The sequence below is a fragment of the Anastrepha obliqua genome, chromosome 5 (assembly GCF_027943255.1).
Source record: "Anastrepha obliqua isolate idAnaObli1 chromosome 5, idAnaObli1_1.0, whole genome shotgun sequence".
NCBI lineage: Eukaryota > Metazoa > Arthropoda > Insecta > Diptera > Tephritidae > Anastrepha > Anastrepha obliqua.
The window spans coordinates 30,674,528-30,691,705 of record NC_072896.1 but is presented as its reverse complement, the minus strand read 5'-3'; the positions used below and the strand labels follow the sequence as shown (position 1 = coordinate 30,691,705).

Below are 17,178 nucleotides of genomic sequence, written 5' to 3'. Positions count from 1 at the left end.
CTGCTGTATGGTACAAGTGCTGTACTTTGTGGTACAGCAGCCACTGTAGGACAATGGACATTAACTGATAGATAAAGCTTTTTTTCAAAAAGCGAGGTATACCAGCTGAATTTTCGGATTTTTTAGACTTATTCCTCGCCTTGTTTGACAAAGAAGTGTTGGAATTTGAGGTAAAACTTAATACATATGTAATAATTTATTGGTAGAGTATATCAGGTCAGTCCATAAGTTCGTGCGTTTTTAAAGGTGGTTTCAAAATTAATAAAAAAGATGTTTCTTCTTCTTAATTGGCGCTATAACCGCTTACGCGATTTTGGCCGAGTTTAACAAAGCGCGCCAGTCGTTTCTTTCTCGTGCTAACCGGCGCCAATTGGACACACCAAGTGAAGCCAAGTCCTTCTCCACCTGATCTTTCCAACGCAGAGGAGGCCTTCCTCTTCCTCTACTACCACCAGCTGGTACCGCATCGAATACTTTCAGTGCCGGAGCGTTTGTATCCATTCGGACGACATGACCCAGCCAACGTAGCCGCTGGATCTTTATTCGCTGTGCTATGTCTATGTCGTCGTAAAGCTCATACAGCTCATCGTTCCATCGTCTGCGATATTCGCCGTTGCCAACGTGCAAAGGTCCAAAAATCTTGCGCAGAATCTTTCTCTCAAACACTCCAAGCGTCGCTTCATCGGATGTTGTCATCGTCCAAGCTTCTGCGCCATACGTAAGGACGGGCATGATGAGAGTCTTGTAGAGTGTTAGTTTTGTTCGACGAGAGAGGACTTTACTGCTCAGTTGCCTACTTAGTCCAAAGTAGCACTTGTTGGCAAGAGAGATTCTACGTTGGATTTCAAGGCTGACATTGTTATCGGTGTTAATGCTGGTTCCTAAATAGACGAAGTCTTTTACAACCTCGAAATTATAACTGTCTACAGTGACGTGGGTGCCGATACGCGAGTGCGCCGACTGTTTGTTTGAAGACAGGAGGTACTTCGTTTTGTCCTCGTTCACCACCAAACCCATTCGCTTTGCCTCTTTATCCAGTTTGGAGAAGGCAGAACTAACAGCGCGGTTGTTAAGGCCGATGATGTCAATATCATCGGCATACGCCAACAATTGTACGCTCTTATAAAAAATTGTGCCTGAGCGATTAAGTTCTGCGGCTCGTACGATGCTCTCCAACATCAGGTTAAAGAAGTCACACGACAGCGAGTCACCCTGTCTGAAACCTCGTTTGGTATCAAACGGCTCGGAGAGGTCCTTCCCAATTCTGACGGCGCTGCTGGTGTTGAGCAACGTCATCCTACATAGCCGTATTAGTTTTGTGGGGATACCAAATTCAGACATCGCGGCATACAGGTAACTCCTTTCCGTACTGTCGAATGCAGCTTTGAAGTCGACGAAAAGATGGTGCGTGTCGATTCTTCTTTCATGGGTCTTTTCCAAGATTTGGCGTATTGTGAATATTTGGTCGATGGTAGACTTTCCAGGTCTGAAGCCACACTGATAAGGTCCAATCAGTTGGTTGACGGTGGGCTTCAGCCTTTCACACAATACGCTCGCTAGAACCTTATAGGCGATATTTAGAAGACTAATCCCGCGGTAATTGGCACAAATTGCAGGATCGCCCTTCTTATGGATTGGGCAGAGCACACTTAAATTCCAATCGGCAGGCATGCTTTCATCCGACCATATTTTGCATAGGAGCTGATGCATGCACCTTACCAGCTCCTCGCCGCCATGTTTGAATAGCTCAGCCGGCAGTCCGTCGGCGCCCGCGGCTTTGTTGTTCTTTAGCCGCGTTATCGCTATTCTCACCTCGTCATGATCGGGTAGCGGAACGACAATTCCGTCGTCAACGATTGGGGTATCGGGATCTTCACTTTCTCGGTGACATGCGCAGCTGTCACTGTTTAATAGGTTCGAGAAGTGTTCCCTCCATAATCTAAGATTGCTCTGTACGTCAGTTACCAGTTCGCCGTCTTTGTTCTTACAGGAAAACGCCCCGGTCTTGAAACCTTCTGTAAGCCGCCGAACTTTCTGGTAGAATTTTCGGGCGTTGTTCCTGTTGGCCAGCATCTCAAGCTCTTCGCACTCACGTATTTCGGCCTCTCGTTTCTTCTTTCGGATAATACGTCTCTCTTCCTTTTTCAGCTCTCTGTAGCGATCCCACATGGCTCGCGTTGCGCCCGATCGCAGCGTGGCTCTATAGGCGGCATCCTTTCTTTCTGCGGCAGCATGACATTCCTCGTCGTACCAATTGTTTTTTCGGGCTCGCCGGAATCCGATTTCTTCTTCGGCGGCGGTACGTAGGGAACGAGAAATGTTGCTCCATTGCTCGCGCATGCCGGGTTGTTGGGCAGTGCTCTCCGAGAGCAGGAGTGAGAGTCGAGTGGCGAATCTTCTGGCTGTCTGTTGTGATTGCAGCTTTTCGATGTCGAACATTCTTTGCGTAGGTAGATGTACGTTTTTTGCTGCACAGAGGCGGGTGCGCAGTTTGGCTGCAACAAGGTAATGATCCGAGTCGATGTTGGGTCCTCGGATCGTACGTACATCTAATACACTAGAAGCGTGTCTTCCATCTATCACAACATGATCGATCTGGTTTCGCGTTTTTCGATCAGGAGACAGCCAGGTGGCTTGGTGAATCTTCTTATGCTGGAATCTGGTGCTGCAGACTACCATGTTTCGGGCCCCGGCGAAGTCGATCAGCCTCTGTCCGTTACCGGATGTTTCGTTGTGCAGGCTGAATTTTCCGACTGTGGGACCAAAAATTCCCTCCTTGCCCACCCTGGCGTTGAAGTCGCCAAGCACGATTTTTATGTCGTGGCGGGGGCAGCGCTCATAGGAACGTTCCAGGCGCTCATAGAAGGAATCTTTGGTCGCATCGTCCTTCTCTTCCGTCGGGGCGTGGGCGCAAATTAGCGATATGTTGAAGAAACGGGCTTTGATGCGGATTGTTGCGAGACGCTCGTCCACCGGAGTGAACGACAGTACTTGGCGACGAAGTCTCTCTCCCACAACAAATCCGACACCGAATTTGCGCTCCTTTACATGGCAGCTGTAGTAGACGTCGCAAGGTCCCATGGTTTTCTTTCCTTGCCCCGTCCATCGCATCTCTTGGATGGCAGTGATGTCAGCCTTTACTCTCACGAGGACATCAACCAGCCGGGCAGAGGCACCTTCCCCATTAAGGGACCGGACATTCCAGGTGCATGCCCTCAAATCATAATCCTTAGTTCGTTTGCAGGGGTCGTCATCAGTATAGGGAGGTCTCATCCGAGGCTTTTTAAAACTTTTCATTGGGGGCGATTTTTAAGTGGCGGGTCCCAAACCCAACGCACAACCAGGTATCCTGGAATGTTTCGCCTTCTCACGTTAGCTCACTCCCGAACGGATGTTCGGAAGCTACCCAGAGGATACGTGGGCTAATCCCGGCCGTTGTGAGCTGCTTGAACCATATGCAGAAGAATCGTCCTGGCCATTCCCAAGTGAATGGCGATCAGTAACTTTCCCCACTTGCGTGGACTTCTACACATGGAACCATCCAAAAAAGATGTTTAAAGTATTTATTAATCACTAATATATTTTACTTCATTATTTACAATGTCTTCCCAACGTTTAGGCAAATTTTTAATTCCCTGTTCAAAAAAGTGTTTGTCCTTAGAGCCAAAATACGCTTCGATATCCCTTTTTGTAGCTTCTTTTGAGGTGTAGTTCTTATTACTCATATAGAATTGAAGTCCACGGAAAAGGTGATAATCACAAGGTACAATATCCGGAGAGTGTGGTGGATGTGGAATTATCTCCCATCAGAGCTCGTTCAGCTTTGCCTTGCGGTATGAGGTCTTGCGTTGTCGTGGTGAAACAAAACTTTGCGTCTATTCACTAAAGACGGTCGATTTTTGTTAAGTGCCTCATTTAGGTTTGATAGCTGATGGGAATAATAATCAGCAGTTATCGTCTGGTTTGGTTCCAGAAGTTCATAATAAACAATACAATACTTCTTGGGGTGAAGGCCATCCCTAGGGGTCGGTTCTGGTAATTCATCTTTATCTAACCATTGGCGTTTGCGAACAAGATTATTGTAAAGAACCCATTTTTTATCACCAGTAACGATACGGTTCAAAAAACTTTCATTTTCAAGCCGTTGCAACAGCTGAGAACACATATTCACTCTCTGCTGAAGGTTGGCGACGGAAAGTCTATGCGGAACCCATTTTTCCAGCTTTGAAACTTTTCCCAACTGAACCAGGTGCCTGTGAACTATTCCATGCGATGAATTTAACCTCTGAGCTATCATATCGACTGTCAAATTTGGCTCAGCTTCCACGAGTTTGAGCAAGGGTAAAATACGCACGAACTTATGGACTGACCTGATATTTTCTTTTATAGAGGAAGCCATTATGCCAAACGCTGTCAAAGGCTTGATATATATATCGATAAAAGCCGCTAAGCAATATTGTTTGTATTCAAACGCTTTGTGTATGCTTTTATGAGTCTATGGAATCACCGAAGGGGTGATTTAGGATTATATTTCAGTCTTGAATTATACGCATCCTTATTTTGAGGAAAATGAATTCCAAGACTTTAAAGGCAATAGACAATAGGCTGATGGGACGATATGATTCGACTTCCTCAGTACTTTTTCATGGTTTAAGGATCATTTTTACTTAAGCTATTTACTTTCCATTGAGCGGGAACAAAAGAAAGAAATAAGAAACAAATAAATTGTCACAACTTGTCATTCAGTCCAGCTATTTAACGCAGTATACTCCTAAATTTTTTTTTTTTTTTTTTTGAATAAGCAAATTAAATAAGTATCAAAGGTAGGCCAAGGCATTATTTTTTGAAGCTCATCTTTTCAGCATTTTCGATCCACTCACCTCACTGTCGATATTCCAGACAATCGTACAATCGATTAATATTTTCCTTTTTATTCAAGCCCGCGGTATATAATTTTTTCCTTATAAATTTTACCTACCTCTTCTCACAATTGATTCAAGTATTTTCGCTTTTTTTGATAGATTTTTTTAAACGCGCACATTCACTTCATTTCCTTTTCAGCAGCAGAAAATAAAACCAAAAAGCGGCGAAAAAAATGAAAAATAACGGAGAACATTTTTTACTGCATTATTCATATTTGAAAGTCATTTTATTGACCATAGCCTACTTTTGTTTGCCCACTCGATCAATTGAATTTGAACAACACAATTCTTTTTATTTGCAATCGTTTTTTTTTATATCCATAACGGTTCCACCAGCACATACACGTGTATGAATGTGTATAAATAAATAGTGCGCAGCGATAAATTGACAAAATGTATACAAAACACAAAGTTGAGTCATTGTTGGGCCAAAAAATTACATTAAGTAAAAAATAAAGAAACCCAAAACGGTTTCTAAAAAATTTTCAAAGCTTGAAAATGGCATCTGAAATTATTATCTGGATGAAAAATATACCATTCATAAACAATGAAAACTAAATTATAAATGTGTGAGCAAGTAAGTGTGTAAATACAAGGTGGCGCAAAATTAATCACCCTACTGGGAATTTTTTTAATATTTTTTTTTGTTTTTTTAATTTTGATTTTTTAATAAAAGCGTACAAATATTGGCAGTTATGATTTTGAGATTATTAGAGACTTCGAACCAGCATTAACACCAAAAACCGATTCCGATGGGATCCTACCCAACAATATTCCAGGCAGAAATACATGCCATTGAAATATGTGTAAGAGAATGCCTTAGCAGGAAAATGAGAGGTACTCACATCTACATACTTTCAGATAGCCAAGCGGCTCTAAAAACCCTTCTATCAACAACTATCACCTCTAAATTGGTAAATGATTGCCTAAACCTTCTCAACACGTTAGGAAACCTCAACATAGTAACACTATGCTGGACTCCGGGACATGAAGGACATGAAGGAAATGAAATGGCTGATGACCTTGCAAAACAAGGAGCAAATATGCCACATTAATGAATTCCTTAGGAAATGGGAAGAAAGAAAACTTGCCGCACACTGGCTAAACTGTGCCGGTCAGCGTCAAGCCAAACTATTTGTAAGTCCCAACAAAGGAATATCTGACAAGCTACTCTCACTAAGCAGAGTAGATCTTCGTCTTTTAAAAGGATATCTTACAGGTCACTGCAGACTTAGGTATCATCTAAATAGTATTGGTCTATCTGAGACCAATGTCTGCCGCTTTTGCGAAATGGATATAGAAAGCTCAGAACATGTGCTTTGTGAATGTCCTGCGTTGGGCAGGCAGAGACTTCATCACCTTGGTGGTATCGTAGTATCTCCATGCAATCTTTGGAACAACAAACCCAAAATTGTTCGAAAATTTTTAAAAAGCCTGGAACTCTAGGATTACAAAAATTGGCCTTTCACAATAGATCAGCTCTGGTCGCAGTGCGTAATGGCCTTCTAATAATAATAATAAAACCACTAACAATGTCAGCCTTGAAATCCGATGAAGAATCTCTCTTGCCAACAATGAGCTTTATGATAAAGATTTCCTTCACCCAAAAACTTTTTTTATTTATTTAGTAAGTAGAAGTTATTCAAAAACAAGATTGGATGATTAATTTTGCGCCACCGTGTACCTCTTTTTTTATTTTTTATTTTATTTTTTTTTTATCCGAAGGGTGAATCTTTCATAGATACCGTCAGCATAGATGGCATGCACGATTCACACTGATCGCTATAGGTGCACCTCATTCGGGACCACGCACAGTCAGTATTACTACTAAACTGGACTTGCGAAACAGTATACCTACGTACTAAAACCTAACGTCGACCTCTATAGCTTTAGTTTGCACTGCAGTACCGCCGTTTAAGCATTGCATCGCAGGGCCTAAGCTGGCCAGTATGGCTCTTCATATGTGTTTCTTTTTCTCTAGCTACACTTCATTGCTCGCTTGTCTTCTTTCTTTACTGCGGTCCCATTCCTTTTTCAGCAGTTCCTGTAGTGCCTTTGCGGACCATTCTCTCATCTTGGCCCACACCAACTTCAATTGCCGCATGTGATTTACAATGTTGCCTGGGGTTGCGTATCTCGGGCAGGAGAAGAAGATATGTTCCGCATTCTCACTTCCGTTGCCGCAGAACGAGCAGTCTGCTGCGTCCTCATGGCCGAGTCTTTGAAGATACTCTCTATGGCAACCATTTCCCGTAAAGAACTGTGCCACCTTGTAGGTGTGTGTGTGTGGATGTGTGCCAAAAAACAAATTAGTCAGCAAAACTTTATTCAATTAAAAAAAAAAGAGTTCAGTTTTGCAAAAATTAGCATAAAAAAAACGATTAAAAACAAAAACAAAAAATACCCAACCAACCGCAATCTTCCTGCCGCTGTGCTACAAAACCAAAGTGACAGCCACACTTCCACTGCCACATTTGCAATTGTTGTCCTCAATACTTTCAACATCGCATGGCAATAACAATAAAAATTTATTTTATTCGCCGCTTTGGCTGTTACCAAAAAATAGTACACAAACAACAATTTCACAGTCATATTAAACAAGTAATATATTTATGTTATTACTTTTGTTGTTGCCTGCACTGTGCATATTTGCATTTTCAATCGCAAAGTTGGTACGATTTTGCACTTTGACCGCCGTCATCGTCGCCATCGCCACCGCTGTTGGACCGACTGTCATAATCAATGCCGGCGCAGGCCAGCGATCGGCTGCATGGCGTAACGGTAATAAAAATCGCTTAGCATGCGCATGCGCAGCACGGCAATCAAAGCACGGCAAAGTGACGCTGTGCTTAGGACATCAAATCACACCACCACCGCGAACAACGGCAACAACAACAATGATATCTGAAAAGAACCACAGCAATGGCGTTCGCCGTTGTTGGTCCAGTCATGACGCCTTAGCTCAGCCTAGCAGCTGACTGTTGACTGCTGACTATTGACTGTTAGCTGCTAGCTGCTTTACGCTTTGACTCCGCTTCAATTGCGCTTTGGCTTGTGCTGCGCTCGTTAATCTTTTGCGGCCAATCAATTTTCGTTTATCAGGTTGCAAGTGCCAATGTGGCACGACTTTTTGTGCGCATTTAAATATTACTGGACATACTTACATATCTATAATATATTTGAAAATATCGTTGGTAAATCATTTTATACAATTTTGATTTTTGATTTTTTTTTTTTCGTGTAATAATTTTCGCCTTTCCTGAATTGTTGCCATGCAAATCGATCACTTGAGCGTTTTTTTTTTTAATTTTTTTTTACTATGAATTATTACATAAATCGAAAATGATAAATTGTTTGGCACATTGAATTTGTGAAGGTGGCAGCGAGGCGCCAGTTCGGACAAAATACGTACACCGCCACGTGCCGCACTAAAGCAAAAGGCAGAGGTCACTGAACAAAGACGCTTAAGTGACCCGAAAAGCTGTATTGTGTTAAGATTTTTTTCTCGTTAAGTTCACTAGACATTTCATTTAATATAATTAATTTTCAGTCTCGCCCTTTTAATTTCCAAAAAGTGGCATTTAATACAGCAGTAGAAGTTTTGTAAGGCTATACTATTTAACAAAACAACAAAAAAAAAAAAAAAACAATGCGGTTTTTAAATCTACTTAAACTTCATGGCCATCGGAGAGTGGAGCGTGGCTTGGTCTGGATCACTTCACACTTGGGCTGGGCTAATTCGCACTGGGTGGCCTGATAAAAAATGCTATTGGAAATACTTCTAGAATGCTGGGCTCCATTTACTCAAACAGAGTAAACCCGGGCTGCGGCAATATTCCCAAAAGTTGGACGGCTCTGAGACTCATATTTAGTTACACATAAGAAGGTCAGCGTGCTGGAATCCAAGACAACCTAATCATGGTAATATTATTGGAAAGTTTCTAAACTTAGTTCACAGAGTCAGGTTAAATCCTTCACTCGTTAAAATTCTGAAAAAGATTTCAGGTGAAATTCCTCTTCTGATGAGCCTGAGGAAGGGGTAGAATGCGCGGTAGTTCGCGTTCACCTCGTGTAGGTAGTTCGTAAGGAAAGTCCTCGCTTGACGAACAAAACCAACACCTTACAGGGATCTCATCATGCTCGTCCTATCACATAGCGCTTGGAAGATGACAATATCAGAAGCTTGAACTATGAGAATATCCGATTAGGCGTCTCTTGGAGCATTTGAGAGAAAAGTTCTGTGAAAGATTTTCGGATATTTGCACGCTGATGACGGCTCTGAAGGCATTTGATGCCGTAGCAGTTGTTGTACTCTGTATGGCGAAACAACAACCTGGGTTCCAGTTTAAAGCTTAAGCTCTTTAAGTCGAATATGCTTCCAGGTATAGCTGTACCTGGAAAATTACCACCGCTATAATCAGCCGCGTACAAATTTTTGTCAACCGCTGTTTAAGGCTTATAAGGCGAATTTTCTGGGCAAAAATAATGCCAAACAAGAAGTTGCTCGAAAAAGCAAACATGAAGCCGCTGGATATTTGGATTAAAAGACAGAATGGAACCCACTCACAGCGAGAAGAAGATCTCCTGGTAGATTGCCAGGGAAACCTAGAAAGAAACTGTGGATCACGAGGCGGCTCAAGTCGGGTTAAGCTGGAAGCGGGTGAGGGCGCTATGCAGTAATAGGACGAGATACTCGTAGTGTTGTTGGTGCCCTATGTCCCGCTAGGGATTAAAGGAAACAATGATGATGATCAGTTAGTGGTAGCAGAAAAAGAAGATCTCCTCTGTGTTGGAAGGATCAGGTGAAGAAGGACTTGGCTTGACTTGGTAAGTTCAACTGGCGCCGGATAGCACGAGACAGAAATTACCTACGCGCTTTGATAAACTCGACCAAAATTACTTAATGGATTATCGCGCAAATCAAGAAGAAGAAATAATTATTTTTTCAGGAAGTTAGTGACCTCTCTCAAAGAATTTACTTTCATTTACTGCTCTTTCAATAGCTCCAAAGTTGTTATAGAAGTTTATTATAGTCTCGAATTCACCGTAATCTCCCACATCGCCAAATAGCAGAGGCATTTTCAAATCTGAGCGATTTCAAGTCGAGTGATTCATGTATTTTAGACATTTTCGCAAATTTCTCTAAAATTTGTTTATTTGTATGCGCGCATGTAATGTGAACTAAGCGGAAAAAATTTAATAATTTTGAGATTTATCAAATGTTTTCTAAACACTTTTTTATATTTTTTTTTAATGAAAAAAACGAAATTGTGTCCCCAAAAATTTCAATAAAAAAATTAAGTTTAACGTAAAACAAAAATTTTGAAAATATCTTATTTTCTCAAAAAAATTCGTTTTTTTAATAAAAAACATATTAAAAAACTATTTTAAAAATACATTTTTTAGAAGATTTTTGAAATTGTTTTTGTAGAAAATTTAGATATTTTAGAATTTTGTTTTTTAAGAAAACTTTTATTTATATTTCAAAAAAAAAAAAAGAAATTGTTTCTAAACAAATGAAATTTAATTTTTTTCAAAAGGAAATTTTCTAAAAACATTCAGATTTTCTAAAACAATTATTAGATTTTTTTAATGAAAAAAAAGAAATTGTTGCAACAAAAATTTTAATGAAAAAATTAAATTCAAATTAAAAAAAATTCTAAATAAATCTTAATATTCTTTTTTTTTTAATAAAAACGATATTAAAAACATATTCTTAAAAACAAATTTTTTTAGAAGATTTTGGAAATTGTTTGTTTAGAAAATTTAGGTTTTTTACAATTTTTTTTTAAGAAAAATTGTATTTATATTAAAAAAAAATAGCAATTGTTTCCAAGAAATTTTAATAAAAAAATTAAATTTAATTTTTTTCAAAAAAAAAAAACTCCAAACTGTTTTTAGATCTCTTTTTAATAACAAAAAAAATCAAATGATTCCCAAAATATTTAAATAAAAAAATTAAATTTAATTAAAAAAAAATTCTAAAACAATCTTAATTTTCTAAAAACAAATCTATTTTTTAATAAAAAACACATTTTTTTAACAAGATTTTAGAAGTTATTTCTTAGAAAATTTACATTTTTTATAATTTTGTTTTTTTTCTTTTAAGAAAAATTTTATTTATTATCAAAAAAACCAAAACAGAAATTGTTTCTAAAAAATTTTAATAAAAAAATTAAATTTAATTAAATTTAAAACATTTAATGATTGTCAAAAGAAAATTTTCTAAAAAAAATTTCAATTTTCGAAAAACTTTTTTTGTTTTTTTTAATGAAATAAAAAAGAAATTGTTTCCGAAAAATAATAAAAATAAAAAAGTTTAATTGAATTAAAAAAACTTCTAAAAAAATCTAAATTAAAAAAAAAAAATAGTGTTTTTTAGTAAAAACATTTAAAAAAAATATTCTTAAAAACACTTTTTTTCTAAGTTTTTAGAAATTTTTTTTTTCGAAAATTTTTAGTTTCTAGAAATTTTTTTCTTTTTTGAAGAAAAATTTTATTTTTTTTTTATTCGAATTTTTATTTTTTTCATTTTGTGCAAGTCTCCGATGAACCTCCTTGTTGCATTTATGTCTTATATTAATACGGTATAACACTTCGAGACTCCTTCGATAGCTTCTCGGAAATCTTTCACATTTATACAGTATACAGCAGCATCACTGACAAGCAGAATTTCAACACATGTTTTCAACATATAATGATTCAAATTATCAAATCCATACATACACAGAATCCTTTCAGCGAACCGCTGCAATTTCTCTTTGTGCAATTTTTTTATATAATATATGTTTTATATGGCTGAATTATGGCCTTGGCAAAAGCGTTGGGGTGGCTTCACAAACGACCGCACTAAATCGTTTTATCAAAACGTCGCTTTATTGCTACTTGAGGAGTGCCAGACTGGCTCTTCAACCATTTCGAAGGTATCATCGTTTTGTTGCGTATTAGCTCATAATCAATTAGAGCAAATTAAATCTCAGGTGATTATTCGTAGTCTCTTTGCCTGCAACCTCTCTATGATGTCCATGTTCGTTTTCGACGCCGCTGCCCATGGTTGGATGCCGTAAGTCCAAATGTGTTTAATTAGGGCTTTGTATAGAAGAAGTTTGTTCTCTAGAAACAGCACTGAACTTCTATTCATAAACTATACTAGAGAAGTTTTTTTTTGATCGAGCTTTTTGAGTTTGGTCGTTACGTGTTTTTACCACATTAGGCGTCTGACCAGGTGCATACCCAAATGATTGTGAAGAATACTTTTTTCATCAAATACTTTTCATCAAAAAAATTTAACCTACTTTGTATGTTACTTAATAAACTGAACATTCCTAAACTATCCTTCGATAAATCCCAACCCAAACGCATTTAAAATCATTACTCATTTACATATATCCTTTCTCTCTGCTCATTCCAGATATCCGATTCCCAAAACATCTCACAGCCGAATGGCACCCAACACACACAGCGCAAACAGCTCGAAGTGTTGCAGAAGCGCACGCCCAATGGGGCCGTTCAAGTCATACGCGCCCAAACCGTACAAACCTCCTCATCCCGCTCATGGTCCTCGTCCAATTCCAACTCCGCCTCCACATCTGCCTCAGCTTCCGCTTCGGCATCGCCTATTTGCATGACAAGCAATGGTGGTGTTGGTGGTGGCGTTAGCGGTGGCGGACGTAGCATATTACACAATCACAATCACACTCACAACAACAACAACAATCATTTTCATAGCACATTACAACAGCATTTAGCTGAAGCAAATACCCATTGGCTGCAACTATCGCCGCCAACCATCGCCGCCACGGTGGACATCAGCGAAGTGAGCACTGATGATGATCTCGAAAAGGTAGCAGCTGCAAATGCCACGACAGCGACTGAGACAGCATACATTGTTGATGATGGCGAGACAGATGACGATGCGCCATGCGATTATTCAATTAGTCGTAGTGGCAATGCAGGCGATGCAGGCAGCAAAGGTCAGATGGTGAGCAGTGTTGCGACGCTGCTGCCACAGCCTTTGTCGTCATCCTCATCGACGTCGACATTGCATTCGCAGTCGTCAGCGCGACTCTTACCAGATACGGCGCCAAGTTTGAAATTGAGTAATCTCATGGTAAGCTAATGAATTTTTATTGATTTTTATTTTTAATTTTTTTTATATTTACTTTGCGCTTTTTTCACTGGTCTTGGGCTTGCAGCGCAGTCGATAAGTCGGCTTAAACGTAGACTTGCCATACAGCTTATCGTAATCTACAGCTATCGTTGGGTAGATCTCTTTAATTGAAATTGGTGTTGCCAAAGCAAAATGTTAATTTAATATGAATAGAAAATAAGTCTGCGATAACTCGTTTCTTGACTTGAATAAAATGAATTAATGCAAATTATCGCAAAAATAAAAAATAATTAAATATAAAAAAAAATAAAAATAAAATAAAATAATATAAAAATGTTCGCAATTAATGACTTTTAGTTAAGTTTAATAATTTTAAAGACTTCACATTGAATCTGAAAATAATTATAATATTTTAAGCCAAGAAGGTCTTAGTGTTCGCCGCTAGATGTCTTTAGTGTGCAAAATCTTACGATATAAACATCGCATTGGGGCATAAATATAGCGATTTGAAAATGGCATAACACTTAAAAAAATAGCTATTTGGCAGGCTCATATTTGGTGAAGCTAAATGTGTGTTACAGCTTTTCAAAATTAAGATTAAAAAAATCAATATTCTCAATATTATAAAACTCAAGAAAGTACCACTGGACCACGGCGTAAAACCCAAGCGGGTGATCATAAAAATTCTGTTGTTTATGAACACAAAACAGTCGCCAACGGTGATTCCAACGATTCCCTTCTGTTAATACTTGACGTTGAAAATTACATACGACCTGATAGGGCAATCATCGAAAATATCAATAAAATCATAGAAGTCGTGGAGTCGAATCGGCCTGCGAACATTTTATTTATGGTCCAGGAACTAAAAATTAGCCAGAACACTGCAAAATAATGTTTGGCCAAGCTTTTGGAAATACTTAAAGTAGGTTACGGTGGTTGCCACTCTCCATGAAGGCGTAGAGCGGCCCACTTAGGCCTAAAAGATCATTATAATAAAAAGGTATTGTAGCCGCCGCCGAGTATCGAGTAGCCGAATAGGTTGGTGCGTGACTACCGTTCGGAATTCAGAGAGAACGTAGGTAAGAACCTCGGTGAAACACCAAAATTAAGAAAAAGTTTTTTCTTATAGAGGCCGCCCCTCGGCAGGCAATGGCAAACCACCGAGTGTAGGTTCCTACATTTGTGTAACAACATCAAGACGCACGCCACAAATAGGAGGAGAAGCTCGACCAAACACCCACAAAGGGTGTACGCGCCAATTATATATACATACAATTTTTTTGTGTGGTATTTCGATATGTAGATGCATAACGCAGCTAATCCTTGGGTCTCCACGCTTTTCAATTTCCAAACTTGTAGCTGTACTTACCGGTCATTCGACGGTCGGCACTCAAGCAGAAAAGCTGGGTTTACCATTTAATCTCTATTGCAGCAGCTGCGGGAACTTTTCAGAGAAGGATAATGTTGAGCACTTTTTCTGTAAATGTCCGGGTTTGACACCAAGACGATTGAGGGCCCTGAGTGCTTCCTTCTTCATAATGGTATCAAAATGGCCCTTGAGTGCTACTTGGGAAGTGCCAGTCTGGTGCTTTAAACATTTCACCTACCTGCCTACAGTTGATTCGTATTTTCTTTGTATTTATGCACTTTAGGTGTTTTTTTCTTACTTTCTAATATATTTTAAATAAAATCTTCAAAACTGTGTTTTTGTTTTTAAATTATATATATGAAGTAAGGCTCAAGAAGATAGCTTGGACCATTATTTTAAGATCTTTTTTTATATCCTTGTTCACTCTGCTCCATCGTACGGTTGTTGTTTTTGCACCGTCCCATGTGACGTCGGCATCTGCTCGTTCGCGCAACATCGTAATGTTGGGCCGACCGCGACCTTTGCTCTTTTACGGGTTCCAATCCAGTAATATTTTCGTGATGCTATCTGTTGGTTTCCTGGGTTGACCTACCCATCGCCAAATTCTGCATTTTATTTGCCGTAGAATGCACTCCTCATTCGTTGATCTCCACAGCGCGTCGTTGCTGATGGTGTTCGGCCAGAATATTCTACAGATGTTGTGGAGGCAGCTTTTAAAGAAAGATTGTAGCCTCTGTGTGATGGTGTTGGAGACCAGCCATGTTTCTCTTTGATATAACAATACAGACTTCGCACATGAGCTGAATATCCGCAGTGCGCCTGGAGATTTGCGAACTTGCCCATTCTGTATACATTCGCAAGAACTCCGCCCTGGTTCTGTTTATCCTGCAGTTGACTTCTTCATCTGCTCCACCGTCTGTCATGATAGTGGAGCCGAGGCAGCATAAGCTTTCGACAAAATCCACCGGGCACCCGTCAACTATTATAGGTCTTTCTTTGCTGGGGTTGACTCTCATAGCCTTTACCTTGACGATGTTGACCTCCAGTCCGACAGTGCGTGCCAGTGTGACTAGTCTGTCCGCCTTCGCCTGGATGTCAGGGAGTTTGTGATGTCAACGGCAAAGTCCACATCCCCGAGATGTTTGGTGAAACTCCATACGATGCCTATTTTGTGCAGGGTCAATTGGCTGTTTTCGGAAAAAAGATGAATTTTAAATTAAAATTTATAAAAGATTATTTTTTTTTTTTGTTTTGTAATATAAAAGAAATGTTTTTGTGTAGATATATTAAAATAGAATTTTTTGTTGTAAAAAATGTTTTTGGTTTTTAAAGGTTTTTGTTTTGGTTTTGTAATATAAAAGAAATGTTTTTGTGTGATAAAATAGGATTTTTTATTGTAAAAAAATGTTTTTGATTTTTAAAGATTTTTTTTTTGGTTTTGTATATTAATATAATATAAAAGAATTTTGTGTGATAAAATAGAATTTTTTGTTGTAAACAAATTTTTTGGTTTTTAAAAGATTTTTTTTTTTTGGTTTTGTTTTATAAAAAAATGTTTTTTGTGATAAAATAGGATTTTTTGTTGTAAAAAATTTTGTTTGGTTTTTAAAGATATTTTTTTTTGGTTTTGTAATATAAAAGAAATGTTTTTTTGTGATAAAATAGGATTTTTTGTTGTAGAAAAATGTTTTTGGTTTTTAAAGATTTCTTTTTTTTTAGTTTTGTAATATAGAAGAAATGTTTTTGTGTGATAAAATAGGATTTTTTGCTGGAAGAAATTTTTTTCTGGTTTTTAAAAAATTTTTTGGTTTTTAAAAGATTTTTTTTTTGTTTTTTAATATAAAAGAAATGTTTTTGTGTGATAAAATAGAACTTTTTGTTGTAAAAAATAGGATTTAAAAAATTATTTTGGTTTTTTTTCAATTTTTTTGGTTTTCAAAAATTGTTTTTTAAATTTAAAAAATTTGTTTTGGTGTTTAAAACTTTTTTTTTGGGTTTTAAATTTTTTTTGGTTTTTAAAATTTTTTTTTTTGGTTTTTAAAAATTTTTTTGGGGTTTTTAAAACTTTTTTTTTTTGGTTTTGAAGTGCCTGAGAAACTGTTTTAAAATTAATTTTTTTTTGCAAAACAAAATTAATCAATAAAGTTTGTAAAGGTTCAAGATTTTTTTGTTTTTTTTTCTTTTTTTTACAACAATAATAATTTACTATAATAAAATAAATACTTTTGTATAAATAAAATAGGATTATTTATTTTAAAATGTTAAAAAATGTATTTCTCTAATATAATACTCAAGGACTCTACACACAAAGTACGACTTTCGACTTTGGATCCTAGCGTAAAGAACTCTCGTATGCTCTCTAAGTGCCCGCGGAATTGAAATTCGATCTTTCAGTCCTTCCTCCAATTGTGATAAAGGAACTTAGTGGCAAAAAGTTGAAATATCTCCACTCTCTCCAACCAACCAAAGATACAGTTCCAAGTGAGCACTTCGCTAATAAATTCATATAAATCAAAGAAATTTCCATCGAGTCCAAAACTCAGCGAAGAATTATATGATTTTCCTTATCATTCACATTTTTCATAAAACCAATTTGCCATTCAAAGGTGACACAGAACTGTAAGTCACTCCAATTGTGAGGCAAATTCAACTAGAGCAGAGCCTCAACCCAAACACCTAACAAAGAATGCACGAGTATGAATGTGTAAACCGAATTATGAGCATCTAAACTCAAAAGACATACAAATATCACTGCCCAATTATATACATACAAACAT

The 17,178-nt window shown here is 37.9% G+C and overlaps 1 protein-coding gene across 7 annotated transcripts in view; it reads left to right on the top strand.

The window, feature by feature from the left end:
- LOC129249415 (pneumococcal serine-rich repeat protein) overlaps positions 1-17,178 on the top strand; it is a 221,395-nt gene that overhangs the window by 167,652 nt on the left and 36,565 nt on the right. For 6 of the 7 annotated variants that reach the window (XM_054889220.1, XM_054889219.1, XM_054889221.1 and 3 more), the window contains exon 5: positions 12,334-13,032. The exons of the other annotated variant lie outside the window; for it this stretch is intronic. In XM_054889220.1, the coding sequence (XP_054745195.1) occupies positions 12,334-13,032 (699 nt within the window). The remainder of the gene's footprint in view (positions 1-12,333; positions 13,033-17,178) is intronic. 7 annotated transcript variants of the gene reach the window in all.